General features: G+C 42.9%; 1 protein-coding gene across 1 annotated transcript in view; it reads right to left on the bottom strand.

Annotated features, from left to right (window-relative positions):
* Window positions 1-20,267, bottom strand: part of TMTC4 (transmembrane O-mannosyltransferase targeting cadherins 4) — a 446,521-nt gene that overhangs the window by 226,328 nt on the left and 199,926 nt on the right. The window contains exons 9-11 of the mRNA XM_069205065.1: window positions 12,354-12,556; window positions 4,958-5,129; window positions 4,727-4,858 (exon numbers count right to left, since the gene is read on the bottom strand). Of these exons, the coding sequence (XP_069061166.1) occupies window positions 4,727-4,858; window positions 4,958-5,129; window positions 12,354-12,556 (507 nt within the window). The remainder of the gene's footprint in view (window positions 1-4,726; window positions 4,859-4,957; window positions 5,130-12,353; window positions 12,557-20,267) is intronic.

The following is a 20,267-nucleotide window of genomic DNA, read 5'->3' as shown; positions in this document are numbered from 1 at the left end:
ATTCACCCAAAGACCTCGAAATCCAGGTCTGTGCCCTCCACAGATGAGACCTGGTTCTCTGAAACAGAGGCTGGGGAGGAGGAGCTGGTGCGGAGGCGGTTCTGCTGATACCGAATGGAGCACTGCTAGATGCTACCTCTGCGGGACATAGGAGGAGGGCTGGCAAACAACTGATAAGCTGTGGGGCTTCTTTCATGTTCATTAATTCTTAACACAACATGCTCACCCGAAGGGAGCTTTTTTTTTAAATAAATGAACTAACAGTAAGGATTGCTGTTTTGCTTTTTAAGTAAAAATTAAACAGGTTTGTAAAAATGCATCCAATGCTGGCTGCTTGACATCGAGATTAGCGACTTATAGCGGTCCTGGTCAGCTATTTATTAGAAGTTGCTCAACCTAAAAGCCTCCAAATAAAGGTTGGAGACAAAGGATAACAAACAGAAGCATGTCACACAAAGCAAAGCATGCCCTGGGTTAAAACAAAGACAACGCTGCACTTGACCCATGCAATCTTTGAAACATTGGAAAATGCAGAAATTGTAACAAGAGCCTACATGCCTGGGGTGGTGAGGGGGGGGACAAAGGGAAGAGAAAAAGAGCTGCTGCCATCACCTCAGACCAACCTCCAACCCCACAGTCTGGCAGCCTAAAGTCACTTCCTATCCATTTCCATACAGAGGAGCAACTCTGGGGAATGGCAGTTGGATATAATAATTTTGTTTACTGTGGGTCCTATGCATGGAAGCATAAGGCCCTGCTCTTAGACTTCGGCTACTGCCCAATGGCTCATCCTCTGCAGTATTCGAGAGGAGGGGTGCCTCAGAAGTGCAACAAGTGGAAACTAACCAAAACAACTTTAACGAGAAAGAGGTGGCAGAAGTCTCCCGGCACCAAGTGCAGATGAGAACAGAGGCGCATGACGAGGGTCGGCTCAACCATGGCGAGTCCAGGGTACTCCTGAGAAGGTTGGGCTGGCCCGGCCCAAAGAAGAAAAAAAAAGAGTGCGCCAAAAATGACATAAGTCAACCAAAGAAATGGGTCGCATGTAACAGGAGCAGTGTCCCTGAGAGGTTACAGCACACCAAAAGGCGGGACAAATAGCAGCACTTCACCAGTGAAAGGCAAGGAGTTTAGAAGGGCACAGGAAGGAACAAATGAAAAGCGGTGGGCGTGGTAAAAGCCCACAGAGGAGATACAGCATGTCACGAGGGAGCGCATGCGCTGCCAAGTCTCACCCTAAAAAACAATGGCTTACCTTCCTTAACGATATTTGAACCATTGAGGATTTTATTATGTGGCGGTTGCATTATACAATTAGGTGGATGTCTGATGAAGAATCTTGAATTTAAGGACTTGATCAGAGATGCTGAGCAATGGGCAGAGATGTGCATAAAACTGTATACAACACACAGTATACCATTAGAGGACTTGATAGATGGAAAGAATTTGTCAAAGACATGATATTCCCATTGGACTCACAGCTTCTATGAGATGCTCACTGGGCAATGACCTTACTGGAACATGACACAACTGTTTCTTTTGAAAGACCATAGCCAGAGATCATCTGAGAGATCTTCAATGGTGATGTGAAGTTCTCTTGTTTTTAACTATGCTATACATACATGAAAGAGCGAAAAGACAAGAAAGGCATATACTTTTGCATGCTTCACGTGCCAAAGGATGACGTCACTCTGAGTGCCGATGATCTGCATCTTCTGAGTCATATACAGACACACATACATACATACATAAGGTTGTGCACAAATACACAAAACATGCCCACATGCACACACTCAAAAACACACCAGAACCACAAAGGTATACAAATACACACACCTACATATACACAGACACTTGCACATACATATACAGACGGGTGCACAAACACACAAACATACACACACACAATGGAAGTTCAAACATACAAACACACATGCACACAAACATATACACAGACACATGCACCCAGATACACACAGGCGCGTACACAAACATGCACAGAAACATGCATACAAGAACACAGGAGACGCTCAAACATATGTAAACACTCACACACACAAACATATACACAGATGTACATATGTGACACTTTTATATGACTACCATGTTGTGTAACCAGCCTGTTGAGTTCAAGGTCAATTATATGTAATTTGAGTTAAATGTAAAATAACACACTAATAAAAAAACTTCAGACAAAAATACCGGTGTTTAACTTGATAGTAGATTTAGAGAGTACATAGGCTCAAGGGTGTGGCTTGTCAATCTGAAAAGAGCTACACCTTTGTTACTTCATCCATCTTTGGACAGCCTAAGCTACTCTTTATCATGGAATCCTTGCCTCATACAGATTTGCCAAGACAGCAGTCTATGGTCTCATAAGAAGCCTGATGAGTCGAGGCTGCAACTGAAGCACCTGTTACTGAAAACTTTGTATTCTTCTGTAAAGACTGGGCAGCTGACAGTTCAGAGCACTCACTAATCATTTGGATGGAGTAAGCGTTTAATGGTGAAGGATCACGGGACCACTGGCAAATGTGTGCTCAGTAACTCTCAAGGTGTTTTTCAACTGATTACGTTTGTACTGATGCTTACAATGGCCACAGTGGGACTGTGCTTCATGCAAGTTCAATACAGGTAATGCAAAAGGATCATGTTGCACTTACTGAAACTAAGGTGGCAAAGGTATGCATCAACTGCGGGGGAGCAGCCACAGGAAATGTGTTGTCGACAATATTGCTTGGCTGAGCTTCAATGTGATTAGGAACAGGCAAACCAAGGAAGCCTCAGACTGACCTGATACACTACAGTTGTCCACCACAGCACCTGCTACTGCTAAAAAAAAGTTTCCCAATTGGGACCTGTGAAAATAAATGACCACTCACTTGCGTCTGCTGCAGCTCTTTTCTTTCCTAACTAAAACCACATTTAAATGGTACGCAGTGTTGATCTGAATATGGAAGGTCACATATAAAACTTTATTCAATATGCTCTGTAAGAGAGCATCGGATCCCAAGTACCGTAAGCAGAGAATTTGTGGGCCAGACTGGGAGAAGACACCTCAACACAAACATATACCCGAAGCCACCTACTGGAAATATAAGGAGAAAAAACATTTAAGTGAAGAGCAGCATGTGGTGAAGCCATACCCAATAACCTCAAGTGTGATAAAAGGACAAGGTGTGAGGTCCGACAGGTGCATAAAGGAGTAGAGTTTGTAGGGTGCATGTGCCTAGCTCCTGAAAGAAAAAAACAATTACATACCTTTGTTAACAACATTTGTGATGGATATGTTATGTTACCGCATATTCTTCATATAATGACTATCCTCCAGGCCCCAGAAATGATATGAAAACTATTTCCACGGACAACAGCTTTTCAGTCCCGCCACGCAACTCTGGAAACCAGCATGTGATAACAGCATTCCTAAGCCACAAACACGTGCACTACTTCCTGATACTTTTTATGAGGAATGTCAGCACTGTGGAGGGCACACAGTGAGAAGTGGCACCAAGGCCAGAGCCTGCGAAGGTGTGCGGTGGGGAGGCACTGGGGTCTCAGAAGTCAAAATCTCCAAACATACCTGATCAGGCTTGTTCCTGGAGAGTGGCCCCAGAGAGTACTGGGGCTTTCCTGAAAATGTACAGCATGCTTTGCTGGAAGGCTTTGCCATGTGAGAGATATTTAAATATCCCGCTTCCTTTTTTTTAAACTCCAGAATCAGCGAAGAGACTCAAATGGGACCATTTCCTCAAGGAAAAAGACTTCCTATTCCCATGGTGCTTTTGTGTTTTTATGGGAACATATTTTGGTAGATCTTTTTGTTAGGGGACTTACTTGAAGGAAACGAAATGCTCAGTATGTCCCTTGTTCAAAGTATACTAAGCATCCCCCTCTCTTTACAGTCTTTGAAAGCATCAATGAACAGAAATCAAGGGCTGACGGGAGCGGAGACATCACATACAGATGGTGGGTCTGTCAAAGACATCTTTTGGTGGCATTAGTGACAGCGTTTGAATCCAGAAGCCTTTTGAAGAAACATATGAGATAGTCGCTGACAAAAGCCATGGAATTTCATTGGTGGAGTACCAAGAAGAACTCTGGACTTGAATTGATGAGATGTGGAAAAACAGGAAAAGATGCCAGAGCACTGACCGGTGCCTTAAATACTTCGATGGGCAGAGTCACCGCTGAAGCTGCACTTCGCTACCTGGCATCGATAAAGAGCAATTGCAGGGCAAAAGGTTTCTGGATCTAGTCAGATGTCTGGAGGAATCTGTGGGAATATGTATCCATTAGCACTTAGAACTGTTTATGAGCAAGCAATTGTTTAGCGTCTCACATTGTGATGTGAACATCATCTGAGCCAAGAGGAAGAACAGAGTGGATAACCAGTACAAGTGGCAGTCAGTGAGTGGAAAAGAAAAAAAAGAACAACTTGCTTAGAATATTAGATGCAAAGGAGGCTATAATCAATGGGCTAGCTAGGAATAGCTCACAGAATATATAGTTTTAATCCTGACTTCCAGCCAGCAGGCATTAACTTGGCATGCAGTATGGAGGTGTCAGTTGAGGTGTTTGCTTCACGTGACACAAGTGTCAACAGGAAGAACTAGAGGAAAGCGCAGGCAAATGTAGCATGCACAGCTGAAAACTGGAACCATAACCTGCCCATAGCAAGATTTAAGACACAGATGACACTCCAGTAAACAAGATATTACAAACTCACTTTAGCATTGAGAGGGCATACTGTCAATGCATTCCTGAAAAGCTGCTCCTCCGACCTCCACTGGTTACTGCGAACAATACAGCGCATCACATTTATAGATAATAATCCAATTACAGCAGACGCAATAAGTTTCTTAAAGAAAAGGAGACAAGAGTTAGGTACCACATCACTTGATTCACGGCCTATTTTAAGAGTACATTTTAATCATATTGCCATTATCTTTAGTCATACCTTGTTTTTGACTTGTTTGCTTAGCATGCTGCATCCATAAGTAAACAATATACAATACCCAACACTGGGGAGGTAAATGACTCTCTCAGCAACAACAAATCCCACGCGGAAGAAGAGATTACTGGCGGGCAGGAATGGGATGGTGAGAAATCCCAACCCCATTGTAAGTACTCTGGAAATTAGAAAAAAAAACATGAAATAAAAATTTTCATGAATGGCAAACTTTGCTGAATATGTACTTTAATCCCTGTAGCAAAAGAATGGTCTAGTGCCATTAAGATGATCTATAACAATCACATAAGCTACTTCTTCATTATCCACACATGAAGCACAGTATATATGGTATAAAGTACCGTTACCATACATTATAGGGATATTGCAAGTTAAAGAAGAGGTCTCGGGCCACATAAAAGAAGGAAGCTAAAAGCAAAGTTCTTTTATAAAGCTGCAGCACTCTGAGTGGTGTACAATATTCTTCTAATATTCAGTAAGGTGTATTTTATTTCTCATGATATATCGTCACACCATCTGTCTTCCCACAACTCTCTTTTAAACCCTTGTTCTCTTGCTTTTCCTTATTAAAGAGATACTAAAGAGGAAGATACATAGAATAAAAGTTCATATCCGTATTCTCGACGTAAATTACAGCAATATACAGCTTATCTGTTGTAAAATATATTTTAAGCAGTTCAGTTGAAACTGTAGCCTAGAACGTGTAGTGGTAACGTTGGCAGAATCCCAATTTCTTGCAACTAACTCCAGTAGTGTGATTAATACACATACTGCCATTAAAATCACCTCATCATAAAAGTGACATTAAAATTTTGGGAAGGAATAGAAAGAGTTGAAAATGAAGCTATACACAGTTGTCATTGTACTCAGTGATCTGCCTCTGGCAAGTTTTCCTGGCTCTAGTAGACGGCATTTAGACATCACACATCAATTATAGAAACTACTTACAGTGCAGTGGAGATTCTATTTTCTCACTAGATTATATTACGTATGGATTGAAAAATGGGTCTGTGTGAAGAATGGGGTTGTTTTCAGCCAAGTGTTTCCAAGTGACATGCTGTTATTGACAGGTACGCTCATACACAATGTTAAGTTAAGCCCTTCCCGTCCCTTTACCCCTGATAATGTGACCTCACTGTTCAGCTTTGCAGAGGAATCATGGGGCACCATGCACAACATGTCCTCACCTCTTTCAGCCCCTCTCCCCTAAATGTTCTTTAAAAAAAAACATAACATATACCAGATGTCCTGCCACCCATGCCCGGCAAATAGAAGTAGCATTTTGGTTAATAGCCTCCTCAAAAACACCAATATAGCTGACATGCTGCCACCCTCTACAAAACCCTTGCTGGTAACATCCCTGCCCCTAAAATACAAAAATATATGCCACATAACCTGCTAACCATCCACACCATCCTCTGGAACTCCCACCCTCACCTATCATAATATGTAAAAACTTCATATCCAGTAATGTAGTAATAACACTAATACACTCTACCCTTATGGGTGCTTTTAATTAAACTAGAAAAGTATACCAACTAACAGGAAGTGTAGAAATTTGTGTGCCGCGTAAGACGTTGAAGAAATGTCACATTCAAGGTGCAATAAGAAGAGAAATGAACAAATGTGCGCTATGTCTCAAGGTGACAAAACACATAGAAGTGAACGGGTGACAATTACATGTACAGGTAACAGCTTTCATTATGTGATTACAAAAGCACATATATGTGAAACAATGAAAATATTAAATTCTTTTAATCCAGTGCTAATTAGTGTGCCTTGGTGCCGACGGCGTTTCAAACTCTTTAGAAATGGCAAGGTCAGGACAATTGGGTACCACGGGCATCTATGAGGGGAACCAATGAAACTATGGTTAATGAAGAAGCAAATTACTAGATTGGCAGGCTAGAGGAATAACAGGAATAGTACCTGATTGAAGGGTAGCCACAAGATCGTAATTGGCTGAAAGAACATACCAGCATGATAGATAAAGGTATTTAGTGCATTGTCGCAAAGGGCAAACAATGAATGGGCTTGAGTTAACAAAAAATTCACCAGGATGAGTGACAGTTTATGTGATACATAAAATGTACTCACTGGGTGGCGATTGCAACCTTGAAGAGTAGCCAGTAATTAATGGGTAGTTCTTACAATGCTAATATTAATTTATGCTTTTTCGTAACTGAACTTACCGACTGGTATCAACATGGGCAATTAATGTGGCTTTAGCCCCGTGGCTCAGTTAGAGGGGACAAAAGTCCTCTTAGTAATGAATATATCCAGCCCAAAGCAGCTGGCTAAATCAGTTCAAATAAAGGAAGCTGGAGAACGGTGCACTGTTACTATCTCCAGCAGTGAATCCTCTGTTTCTATCATGATGAGGATCAGTTGATAAACTTGGTTGCCTGCAGGGAACAATCTCTGGACACTTTAAAGGCTTCCTCTTTAGTGAATCATTTGGGAAAAAACAAATTTAGAGTGCACCTGGACTGGTGATTACATTTACAAACTATACTGTATACAATTAAAAATAACATCAAAAATGGAAGACAGTCATATTAATGGAGAACAAGTGAAAAAAAACAGCTGCCTGCCAGAAAGAGGCTTGGCACACAAGGAACTGTCGTGTGGCACTCTAAAGTTTTAAACAGAGAATACATTGGGAAAAAGTGACACTTGACATCAAGTCCCTCTATACAAATATCCTCAAACTAGAAAACATAGATGTCCTTAGGAAGGTCCTCAACAAAAGGCCATTTCCAACACAGTCCCCACTGAGTTTACTGTACAACTTCTTGAGATTGCTATCACAACAAACTCCTTATATAAATAGGAATACCACCAGCAAGTCAAAGAACTTCCATGGGTGCAATTTTGCCACATATTTGTCAAATTTGTACGTTGATCACCTCGTGCAACAATTCGTCCTCAACACCAACCACTTCAGACTACAGGTGATATGCTGGAATAGGTATAATGGCGACATTTTCATGGTTTAGGAAGGATCAGAAAATTCTTTAGGGAATTACATTGAGTATCTCAACACAATCCAACCCAACGTAAAATTGACTAACATGGCATCTCATTATTCTAAGGAGGCTGTCTGAAGATGCATACAAACATATTTTGACATTGCAAAGAACTTAAATGGCGACCCTTAGATGGTTGTCCTAAGGAAGATCAGAAAATATTGAGGGGATGAAACATAACTTCATATAGTAAATGAATTAAATACGCTAAAGAAAGATAGGGAGACATTTTGTTTAGCCTCTTTTTTAGGCTAACCCATGATTTCGAAAAAATCATAGTAAAAGTACATACAGCTATATGTACATACAGGTGCTTTCATTAAGCCCTCGATATCCATTTGTCTGCTGTATTGACATTCACATTTTGCTTCCTCTAACCACAGCATACAGTATGGAGCAATAGGTCAACCCATTGGTACTCTTCACTCTGCATGAAGAAACTTTGCTTATGTTCCTTCCCCGTAAAAGTAAGATACTTCAGTGATATAATCGATAGTAAACTCTCCGCTTTCACTTAATCATTTTTTTATTTATTTTTGTTATAGGTCATTATTTGCTTGTTCTTCCACATATACGCAGACACCTTTAGACATCTCAATTTTCTCTTTTTTATTACTTTCATACCATTAATACCTCTTGCACATTCTTGTAAATAAATCCAGGATTTGTAAAGTGTGGCAAATCACCCGTAGTGTCTCAAAGCACTGAATTGTAGGCATGTGGAGATTAAGTGTTTTGCCCAAAATCACAGGATGTTCAGTCAACGCCGAGGCTCAAACCTGGTTCCCACCAGCTCTGAAGTCAGCAGCTCAGGGACTTACAGCATATCCTCTCCCTAAAAATGAAACCCGGAACTCCTTTATAAAAAAAATTATATATATATGTATATATCTCCAGATGTTCATGAACACTGAGAGACATTTTTTTAAATGAAAGTGAGATCCCTGATTGGGGGTGTGAAAGAAACACTCCACTGATCTCTGGGCTCAATTCAGAAAAAGAAACTCATGACATTTCTGAGCTTCGGAATATATCTAAAAATCAAAGTTTTCTGTGGGAGGAGGTAACATAACCCCCAAGCATTAAAGGCCCACCTTTGGGGTGTGGGGGTGGCACCACCAGACACCCTTTTGATCAGGGGTAGGGAGACAGTACCTGCCATGCCTTTTATAGTGAAGTGAATTTACTATCTTTGGAACCAGGTGGTGAGACGAACAATATGCAGAGCACTGTACACACCTGACATGCATATCTCTTCCTTAGAGCCGTTTGCGAAACTGCTTAAATGATGGCCATAGATAAGTGGCAGGTAGGCAACTGTGAATTGTTGTTAGATCTCTATGCGAATGTTGGGTTCCTATCACTGATGCATGCAAGGTTTATGGAGTTGGGCCTGGACAATGTTTACAGCACTCTAGGATATAAGTTACAGCTAGAGAAATATGGCCTATGTTTCCGGATGCATCAGACACCACACATACTTTGGTGATATTACCTCTGGCTGCAGGAAATTGATTGCTGATTTATTTAGAGTGCTTCACTCTGATAAACTTGCGAGGTTATAAAAGATACAAGAGCAGTGACAGAAAGAGCCAGGGGACCTCTTACAAGTAAAGACTTGTGTAGAATACACTTAGAAGTTAAACAGGTTTCAACTAATACCAGCTTTAAGCTTAAACAATATTGTTATGCGCATATGATATACATGACTCCTATAACATTGTAGAACATGTATCATAGCCACAATTCTAGAGGTCCCAGATGTCTTAAGAGAGGTGGTAATTATATTTGTGTTTTGACCACTGACTCCATGTTCCACTTAGCCTAGCAGCATACTGTCACATTAGTGACCACCATCTTCATTTTGCCTTTTGACTTTATTTTAGCATTAGCCACCGCCACTTTAAAAGCTGCAAGTATTTTCCATGCCCACGTTATGCAATGTGCTTTTCACTCATGTTAGTATTCTGCATGTTTACGTGTTCTTTCTCACCAAGGGCTTAGGCAGATAAGAATTTGCTAGGATGATGTTTATGGTGAGGCAGGGAATGGTTTTGTTTTGAGAGAGGGCACCTTGGGATCTTGGCAAATTCCGACATGTTCCTTTCAAATCTGACCTGAAGTAGCCAGCATTTTTGAATAACTAATTGCGGAAAGAGGCAGAGTTTTCTAGAAATCTCTCTAGCTTGTTCCAGGTATATAAGAGACCCAGGATTAGCGGTGGGGAGATTCGGAGACCTCAGTCAGGATTGAGACGTCAATGCCTGACATCTCCTGCAAGGATAAATCAGATCTCTCTTTCTCCTGACAGTCAATCTGCGGTTTGAAGTGCCGGGAGAAAGATGAAGGAACAACTGTGCCCCATGGTGATGAATTATTACTAATTATGTGCTTTGCATTGTGTATGAATATATATATAAATATAGGTATCTGTATCTTTTCATGTATATATTTGCTGTCTATAGATTGAAGATTCTTTGTACATGTTTTCATTTTATAGCTGCACACATTTTAAACGTGCACTTTCAGTTGTACTGACCTTCCTTTACGAGCCTCGAAGAGTGATTTATTAAATGTATTTCCTAGACTAAGAGTTGCATTCCAGAGATTCTCAGTGTGTGTGTGTGTGTGTGTGTGTGTGTGAGAAAAAAAAATTGAAGAAGCTGAGCCAAAGGTTCATATTATTTGGGCTGGTTTTGGTTAAAAAGAGGGTAGCTATTAGATGGTTTGGCGGGTGCCCATCCTCTACTACAGGATGGCTCCAGGATATGATGGAATGGGCTAAGGCAGAAGAATTGTACATAAAGATGGTACGACTGATGAGCGGCTAGCTGAGGACTTATTGGTGCGGGCGGCCATGATTCAAGAACTGTCTGACCCATCTGATGCTAGACTCCCTTGAATTAATGGAATGCTACCACGAATATGAATCCAGATATTAGTGCAAAAATATTATATTTGCAGGTTGAAGTCTGGGTTGGAATGGGTTTGGCACTGAACGGCTAGTTGTAATGTAAGGTACAAAACTGTGTTTTATTTCTCCTTGGTGTGCATTAGTCTGGGAAGGTGTATGATGCAGTGGCACAACATACCTGGGAGGGACGAGATGGGAGAAGACAGGTTTATTAGGCAAGTTTGTAATGTTTAGTAAAGTTACTGTGCTGCATGAACTAATGTACTGGATAATTCCCTGTTCCAATTGCTGTGTACAGGGATTATTATTATGTGGTACTGTTCTTGTCAGTCATATGATGTATCTGTATTTTAAACAATAAAAAATGTTTTAAAAAATCCAACGTTCATATAGCCCCAACCGTATAGTCACTCAGACAACATTGTACATATCCACCATCAAATGTCAACACACAGACTATCATGCACTACCAGAGCTTCCCAGCGCACGCCATCAAGCAACCTTCTACACATATGTATACATAAACACTTGGTCTCTCGAACACATCATTTCAAGCTTCATGAAGTAACAATGGGTGGGATTATGGGACTTAGTATGGTGGCACTGGTTAGCTCCCACACAAAAATGGTATCTAGAGTCTACAATGCATGCATACTTGTATGATGCACCTCTGAGTGCACTGCACACTAGTCAAAACAAGCAAGGTTGCTAAGGATTGTACACTTTTATGCTCATGCAATACTCTGAATTAGCAAACTAAATGTCCTCTTAGAGTTTCACCAGTAACTGCACTCTATGCTGCAAATGAAGGAGCAGCTAACTATAGATGATGTTTCATTCATATGTTCCTAAAAGTATTAATAGTCACAAAATGCGTAACTGGCTGACTCAATATCCAGAACCTATGCGGCAACAAGTCATTATTGCAACCCGTGAAACAGGAGTCATTGACAGTAATTCACAAACCGTTTTCTTTTCCTTCAAGCGCAGGTATTTCTTTTCAATTATTTTCCCAGTAAACTTCCACGTTTCTTGAGACGAAATAATCTCTCGTATTACCACAAGAAAAGTCACACCATGCAATTTGAATTTAAAAGAGAGAAATTGTGAAATGAGCGACTCATCACACATCAATTATAGACTGTTGTGACCACAAATTACTTTTTTACCACCTCTGGTGTTCTGGATCTTGAAAGGGCACTTCAGGAAGAAAATAAAGGAGCCCTCTGTATCTCTCCAGAGCAAGTTTGCATCTCACGAGCCTATGTAGTGCGAAGGAGGAGCAATGAGCCTTATTGACGTTAACTGCAAACGCGTTTGAGAGCAACTGGTTCCACCAGCGTGTCAAAATATGGGCAAGTTTCAAAGCATCTGCCCTAGATTTTAAAACAGTTATAATGAAAGGTCAGACTAGTCTGAAACTGAAATAAGGCACTCCTACCTTCTTTTGTGCGGTTCTTCAGAGCACACGGCTTGCCATATCAGGCCAATTAGACAGAACCAAAGTGCCACGAGAGCCATTATTCTCCAGTCACAGAGTGTTTTAATAAGAGGGACGCATCCCATCGACCAATCAAAACACAGCCACCAGGGGCACAGCAGCAGCCAGGCATTCAGCGAATAGTAGTAATTATAGTTTGTAACCTGTCAGTCAGAAGAAAACAAACATGTATTTGATGTCACAGTTAAAGGCTAAACATACAATCGAAATCATTTACTTTTTATGTGCAGTGCAGCCACAGTTGGATCTCTGCTTTCTTGAATTGGGTGTTATCAAACTATCGCGTCAGAACTTGCTCTTCAATAATTTTTCTTAAAAAAAAGTTGATCAACATCTTCAAAGATGGACAGTTCATAACTGGAAAGTTTTCGAGTAGTGGAGAACAAAGACTGAATCGAAACACTCATTCTCAATTCTTCTAAAATGCGGAAAATCGTTCCTTTCTTGTTTAAAATCAATACCCCTCCTCTCCCCCACAGTTTCCCAATTAATTATAAAAAAAAATCAAATTTGTGGTGAGATTATATCTCTGTACTAATACACCCTAACTGTGGGCCACGAAAAACCGGCCCAATGTCTATTTCGACTTCTACCTTTGCCAGTTCCATACTCTCATCTACAGGGAGTGCAGAATTATTAGGCAAATGAGTATTTTGACCACATCATCCTCTTTATGCATGTTGTCTTACTCCAAGCTGTATAGGCTCGAAAGCCTACTACCAATTAAGCATATTAGGTGATGTGCATCTCTGTAATGAGAAGGGGTGTGGTCTAATGACATCAACACCCTATATCAGGTGTGCATAATTATTAGGCAACTTCCTTTCCTTTGGCAAAATGGGTCAAAAGAAGGACTTGACAGGCTCAGAAAAGTCAAAAATAGTGAGATATCTTGCAGAGGGATGCAGCACTCTTAAAATTGCAAAGCTTCTGAAGCGTGATCATCGAACAATCAAGCGTTTCATTCAAAATAGTCAACAGGGTCGCAAGAAGCGTGTGGAAAAACCAAGGCGCAAAATAACTGCCCATGAACTGAGAAAAGTCAAGCGTGCAGCTGCCACGATGCCACTTGCCACCAGTTTGGCCATATTTCAGAGCTGCAACATCACTGGAGTGCCCAAAAGCACAAGGTGTGCAATACTCAGAGACATGGCCAAGGTAAGAAAGGCTGAAAGACGACCACCACTGAACAAGACACACAAGCTGAAACGTCAAGACTGGGCCAAGAAATATCTCAAGACTGATTTTCTAAGGTTTTATGGACTGATGAAATGAGAGTGAGTCTTGATGGGCCTGATGGATGGGCCCGTGGCTGGATTGGTAAAGGGCAGAGAGCTCCAGTCTGACTCAGACGCCAGCAAGGTGGAGGTGGAGTACTGGTTTGGGCTGGTATCATCAAAGATGAGCTTGTGGGGCCTTTTCGGGTTGAGGATGGAGTCAAGCTCAACTCCCAGTCCTACTGCCAGTTTCTGGTAGACACCTTCTTCAAGCAGAGGTACAGGAAGAAGTCTGCATCCTTCAAGAAAAACATGATTTTCATGCAGGACAATGCTCCATCACACGCGTCCAAGTACTCCACAGCGTGGCTGGCAAGAAAGGGTATAAAAGAAGGAAATCTAATGACATGGCCTCCTTGTTCACCTGATCTGAACCCCATTGAGAACCTGTGGTCCATCATCAAATGTGAGATTTACAAGGAGGGAAAACAGTACACCTCTCTGAACAGTGTCTGGGAGGCTGTGGTTGCTGCTGCACGCAAAGTTGATGGTGAACAGATCAAAACACTGACAGAATCCATGGATGGCAGGCTTTTGAGTGTCCTTGCAAAGAAAGGTGGCTATATTGGTCACTGATTTGTTTTTTTTTTGTTTTTGAATGTCAGAAATGTATATTTGTGAATGTTGAGATGTTATATTGGTTTCACTGGTAATAATAAATAATTGAAATGGGTATATATTTGTTTTTTGTTAAGTTGCCTAATAATTATGCACAGTAATAGTCACCTGCACACACAGATATCCCCCTAACATAGCTAAAACTAAAAACAAACTAAAAACTACTTCCAAAAATATTCAGCTTTGATATTAATGAGTTTTTTGGGTTCATTGAGAACATGGTTGTTGTTCAATAATAAAATTAATCCTCAAAAATACAACTTGCCTAATAATTCTGCACTCCCTGTATATACCACAAAATGATATCTGTGCGATGTCCTAAATTATTGTTTTTCAACGCAAAAAGCGACCATATACTCAAAGGCTCGATCTCTGCCAGGTTTTCAAGAATAACAGCTATTTAAATAATCCTGCTTAGTTTTATTGTATGCATGTTTATTTTACGTAGAAATCTGACGCAGATGTGGCAACCATGGATTAACAATGGAAATCTCTGCTGTGGCCCATCGATGCATCTTCCTTTTACCCACAAACATGAGGCCTATTTTCAGTGTTTCCCCATCAAACAGTACCCTGGACAGTCAGTGTCAATTTCTACAAAATCTAAACAAAACAAGAAAACTAGTATTGCCATACGTTATGTGTTTTCCAAACTTTGGTTTGGTTGACCATTTGTTAGCAAACAAAAAGGTGGATGAAACTGAAATTTCTGAAAACCCAAAAGCAAGGAGAAGAACCTAGGACAAAGCTGTCTTGAGGCATAAATCGCACAGACGTGTTATCCTATCACTGAACACCTATTGGAAATCATAAACACAGGCCAACAGTGAATCATGAATAGCACTACACCTGAAAAGATATACTCTGCAACGATTTGTGCATCCGGGATTTGAACCAAGGCTGGAAAATGTGTGCCGGACTCAGTGATGTGAGTCACCCTACCAGAGGTAGGAAGTTATTTGAGACAGGGGCATGGAAAATAACACGCCACCAAAAGTGGGTCCAGGGAAATCTGTGCAGGGGTGACCTGCCTGATGCGTGCTGGACATGTGCATGGTGGACGTGTCTTATATTAGGGCTCAAACCAAAGGAGAGGACAAGTGAATGATTATGGACCTATAATGCCACGTGAAATAAAGCTGGAGTAGTCCTGCCACCACATTGTACTGCACTATATTCCAAACAATAGCTCGTGAGAAAACATATGTTTGGCACAACCTACATACGGTTCTAACAGTCTCAGGTGGTCAGCAGTGGATGCAGACGAGGTAACAAGGCAAAATGCACAGCATCACAAGCTGAAAGGGTGTGCTGTGTAAACTGCCCCAGTGAAACATTTCGGGCTTCTGTACTAGTGGTACGTGGTAAGCCCACAGAGGAAGCCCCTCACTTTCCTTTCCCCCTCGAAGCACGGGACGACAGCGAGACACAGAACCTGCTGGCTCTAAAAACCCACCTATTTACTGCCAACAGTGATATTGGAATGAAGACGTCCTTGTCCTGTTAGATTAATATGCATCCCAGGAAGCTATCTCCTTCTGTGTGGGATGTTCTTGTGATGTTACGGGAACACCTGACAGCAAGCAGATTGTCCTGTCTGTTTTCCTTGGGCATTGTTTCACTGTGGTGATACCTAATGTGGATCATGCCTTCACCCTAACCAGCCATTCAAACAGATTTCTTACCTATACAGGGAGCTGCAATGACAGACCCCTGGGCCATCTTTCAGGGAGGGTAAAAGGAGTGGCACATTAGCAAAGACTGTCCATCTCAGGGTACTTGGTCTGATCCCTGCCTGCCAGCCCTTAAATCAACCAGAGAGGAGCAAGGGTTTAGTGGCAGTCACTAACGTCACGTCCAGGTCTGCATTGTGATGTGTCTGCTGGATTCCCTGTGTCATAGCAGGAACAATGAGAGCTGTGAGAGAGGGGAGTGTCATAGCAAGAACAATGAGAGCTGAGAGGAGGTGACAGAGGGGATAGAAACCTTCTACTTCTGCAGAAGGTAAGCATCCACAAGGGACCTCTAGAAGCTACCTCTGCTACACGTGTAAAGAAATCAAATACAAATTCATTGTTATAGCCCATATATCTTTGAAGATATTATGCAATTAGCTGGAAGTAAGACAGTGTGCTATTGGATTGATAGTTAGCATTTTGAAGCCATCGTCTCGAAGAACAAGTTACTTACCTTTGCCAATGCCTTATCTGGTACAGACTCTATCTAGCCACAGATTCCTTACATCAGAATACTCCAGTACCCCTGTGCGCTGGCAGGTGGCGTTGTTCGGCTCTATGTGGTGTCATCAGCATCGGAAGTGATGTGCATAGTGCCTATATAGGCGCCACCCGAGCATGCTGACATCAGTTTCTTTTCATGACTTTCCACACCAGGAAACGCAGAGCCACGGAAAGCACTGACTACTGGTGTGTGAAACTTGGGCCCTGAAAAGGGAATAACCCAGTACTTAAAAATCTGTTTACAGAGTGGGGAGATGGGTAGGGAAGTAAGGAATCAGCAGCTAGATAGAGTCTCTACCAGAAGAGATGTTACCAAAGGTAAGTAAGCTGTTCATCTGATAGAGACTTCCAGTCGCAGATTCCTTACCTTAGAATAGATAACCAAGCAATACCTCCCCAGAAGTGAGTCTGTGAACCTGATTTAGACTAGAAAGCTCTGTAGGACAAAATGAACAAAGTGCCCATGCCAAAAGACCTGACTGTCCAGACAGTATTGCATGGTGAACATGCAGAAATAAGTCCACATTTCAGCCTGAAAGATGTTCAGGACTGGAACTCTGTGTGCTAATGCATTTTTTGCAGCCTTGGATCTGGTGGAATGAGCATGCAAGCCTCCTGGGGGTTGCTTCTAGGCCAGTGCGTAACAGATCTTAATGCAAAGCACAATCCATAGGGAATGGTTGGTTTCTGCACTGCCTTCCATTTCTTGGTGCCGACATACATCATGAAGAGTTGATCATCCACCAGGAACAGTCGTATTTGGTCACAGGAGAACAACAATGCTTTTTTTTATTTTTTTAGGTCCAGCAGGTGGGGTCTCTTCTCTTCCTTAGAGTAGAGCCGGAGAGTAAAAGGTAGGCAAGGTAATGGACTGGCCTAGGTGGAACGGGGTGACTACCTTCAGCAAGAAGGATGCTTGAGTCCGAAGGACCAGTTTTTCTGGGTAAAAAGAAATGTACAGAGGCTGAGATGATAGCACCTGCAGTTCACTGACCCACTGGGCAGATGTAATTGCCAGATGTAATTGCCACCAGAAAGGCCGTCTTGATGGTGAGGATTCTAAGAGGGCAGTTATTAAGCAGCTCAAAGGAATCTCACATTAGAAAAGTAAAAACCAAACTGGGGTCCCATTGAGGCATAACAAAGGGAGCTGAAGGAAACACGTGTGAAGACCTTTAAGGAACCTATTTACAATAGGGAACGTGAAAAGGGAGGACTTACGTAGCAGGCTCAGGAAAGCTGTGATAGCAGGCAAACAACCCTTCTGTGTGCCCAATGCAGAGCTATGATGAGCTAGGGTTAGGATAAACAGAAGAATTTGGGAAAGGGGTGCAGATAAAGGGTCAACCTATTTGTCTGTATACAATGCCACAAACGTGCTCCAATGGCCAGTGTATACTGCATTGGTAGAGAGATGCTGATTTATCAAAATAACATTACAGACTTCGGGAGGAAGGTCAAATATTGTCAACTGTCTCTGCTCAATCTCTACACCTGAAGGCGGAGAGTTGACAGGTTTGGGTGGAGGATCCTCCCCTGCTGCTGCAACAGGAGATCCTCCCAAAGGGGCAGCCTGACTGGTGGACCAATAGATATGATCAACAGCTCCAAGTACCAGATTCTCCAAGCCCAGCCTGGAGCCACAACAATGACTTGGGCCTGGTCATACCTGATCCTCTTGAGAACTCTGGGTAGAAGTGGTATTAGCAGAAAGGTGTGCAGGAGGCCAGCGGTCCACTTGAGACCAAAAGTGTCTCTGAGTGAGAGCTGATTCGGAAACTCCAGCATGCAGAACTGCTGACATTGCTTGGTCTCGACAGTGTGATTACATCTACCCAAGGCTCTCCCCACTGTTGAAAGAGAAGTTGCACCACCTCCGGTTGGGGATGCCACTTCTGATCTGCAAAGCATCTTCAGTTAAGTTTGTCTGCCAGGTGTTGAACCACCAGAGAAATTTCAGACCAACATTTCAGCCATGTCCAGAGATGCAGGGTCTCTTGATAGAGGGTCTAAGACCCCACCTGGCCCTGTGTGTTGCAGTACCACATGGCGGTGGTGTTGTCCATGAACACTTGCACTAGCCTTCCCTTGCTGGAGGATGGAAAGGCATTTAATGCCAACCGGCTTGTTTGATGCACCAATAGGTTGATGTGGAGTCCAGATTCTGCCGGAGACCAGATGCCTCTGGTCTCCATCTCTTCCAGATTGCTGCTCCAACTCAGGAGTGATGCATCTGTCGCTACCATCAGATCTGATTGGGGAAGGGAGAGGAGTCTGCCGCTGATCCAGTCGTGGTTTGTTACCCACCACTGCATATATGTTGAAGTGGCCTCTGACATCTGGACCATGTGGGCCAGATTCCCCTGATACTGCGCCCACCGGAAGTTCAGGTCCCACTGCAGAACCCACGCATGCCAACGAGCATGCGTCACAAGAAGGATGCTGGAGGCCATGAGGCCCAGCAGCCTCAGAGCAAGGATAGAGGCTTAAAAATCAGTGTCATAGTCTGAATATCCTGCACTCACCAGACATTCAACCACGGCGAGTTCAAAAATGTTCGTTGTAGTCTGTAGGTGGGAGACGACCACCTGGTGTGAGCCCATCTTCAACTGTCAGCCACTGCAACAGGGGAAGACTCATGTCTGCAGTTGAGCTGAACCATCACCATCAATTTGGTGAACACCTGCGGTGCGCTGGTAAGGACAAAAAAGGGAGCCAGCACATTGAAAGTGCTTGTGGCGCACCACGAACCACGGGTAACTTTTGATGGCAGGCAGGTCAGGAATGAGGAAGTATGCGTCCTGCAAGCCCAATGCTACTATCTAGTCTCCCGGGTCCAGCGCAAGCATGACTTGAGCGAGCGTGATCATTTTAAAGTTCTCCATTTTAAGTAAGAAATTGAGAGGCTCAATTCTAGGACAGGACGAAGACCTCTGTCCTTTTTGGGCACCAGAAGTAACAACCACGACTTACTTCTGATGCGGGCACCCTTTCTATGACTCCCTTGGCCAAGGGAGCCTGCATTTCCTGATGGATTAATGAGATGTGGTTCTCCTTCGGTCTGTGGCAAGTAGGTGGCATGGGTGGAGGGGTAGAATCCTGCGGTCGGATGTTATTAAGCTCCAGTGTTAAAAGTAATGGCGAATCCTACCTCCCACTTGGTGCCCATGATGGTCAGGGGGAAAACTAAAGGGAGTTGGAGACTGCAGCTGGGGTTGGTGGACTAGCTCAGCCCAAGGCTACCTGACCTACAAGGCCTGTGGGTGCCGCATCCTCAACCACGCAAAGACTGAGAAGTGTGCTGGCCATGGTGGCTGGGCAGCAGGAGACGAGGACCACCAAACTCTCTGGAGTGGGGTGTGTTGTAAGGAAACTGGGGTGGCTTGGGGTGGGGCAATAGTGGTGGTCAATCAATCTTTTCACAGGAGCTGTTGTGCATGGCTTGGACCAGGCCCTGAGAAGAACGTACGTGAGGACTTCATTAAACAGGAGAAGCGGTTCGATGTGGTGACTCTGTGCTGAAGCACCTCAGTCAAGAGATTCGTCTTCACAGCCACAGTAAGTAGCTGAATTTCTAGCGCCTCCGTCGTTGTTCTCATCACCACAGCAAAGAAGGCTGTTTCCTCCATAGCAACAGTAGGAGGAGAAACCAAGCCATTATCTGGGGAGGCATCCAGTCCACTGGCATCCACCAGTTCCTCACACCAGGTGGCTGGGTC

This window comes from Pleurodeles waltl, chromosome 8, assembly GCF_031143425.1.
Source record: "Pleurodeles waltl isolate 20211129_DDA chromosome 8, aPleWal1.hap1.20221129, whole genome shotgun sequence".
Lineage (NCBI taxonomy): Eukaryota > Metazoa > Chordata > Amphibia > Caudata > Salamandridae > Pleurodeles > Pleurodeles waltl.
This window is presented reverse-complemented; position numbering and strand designations above follow the sequence as displayed.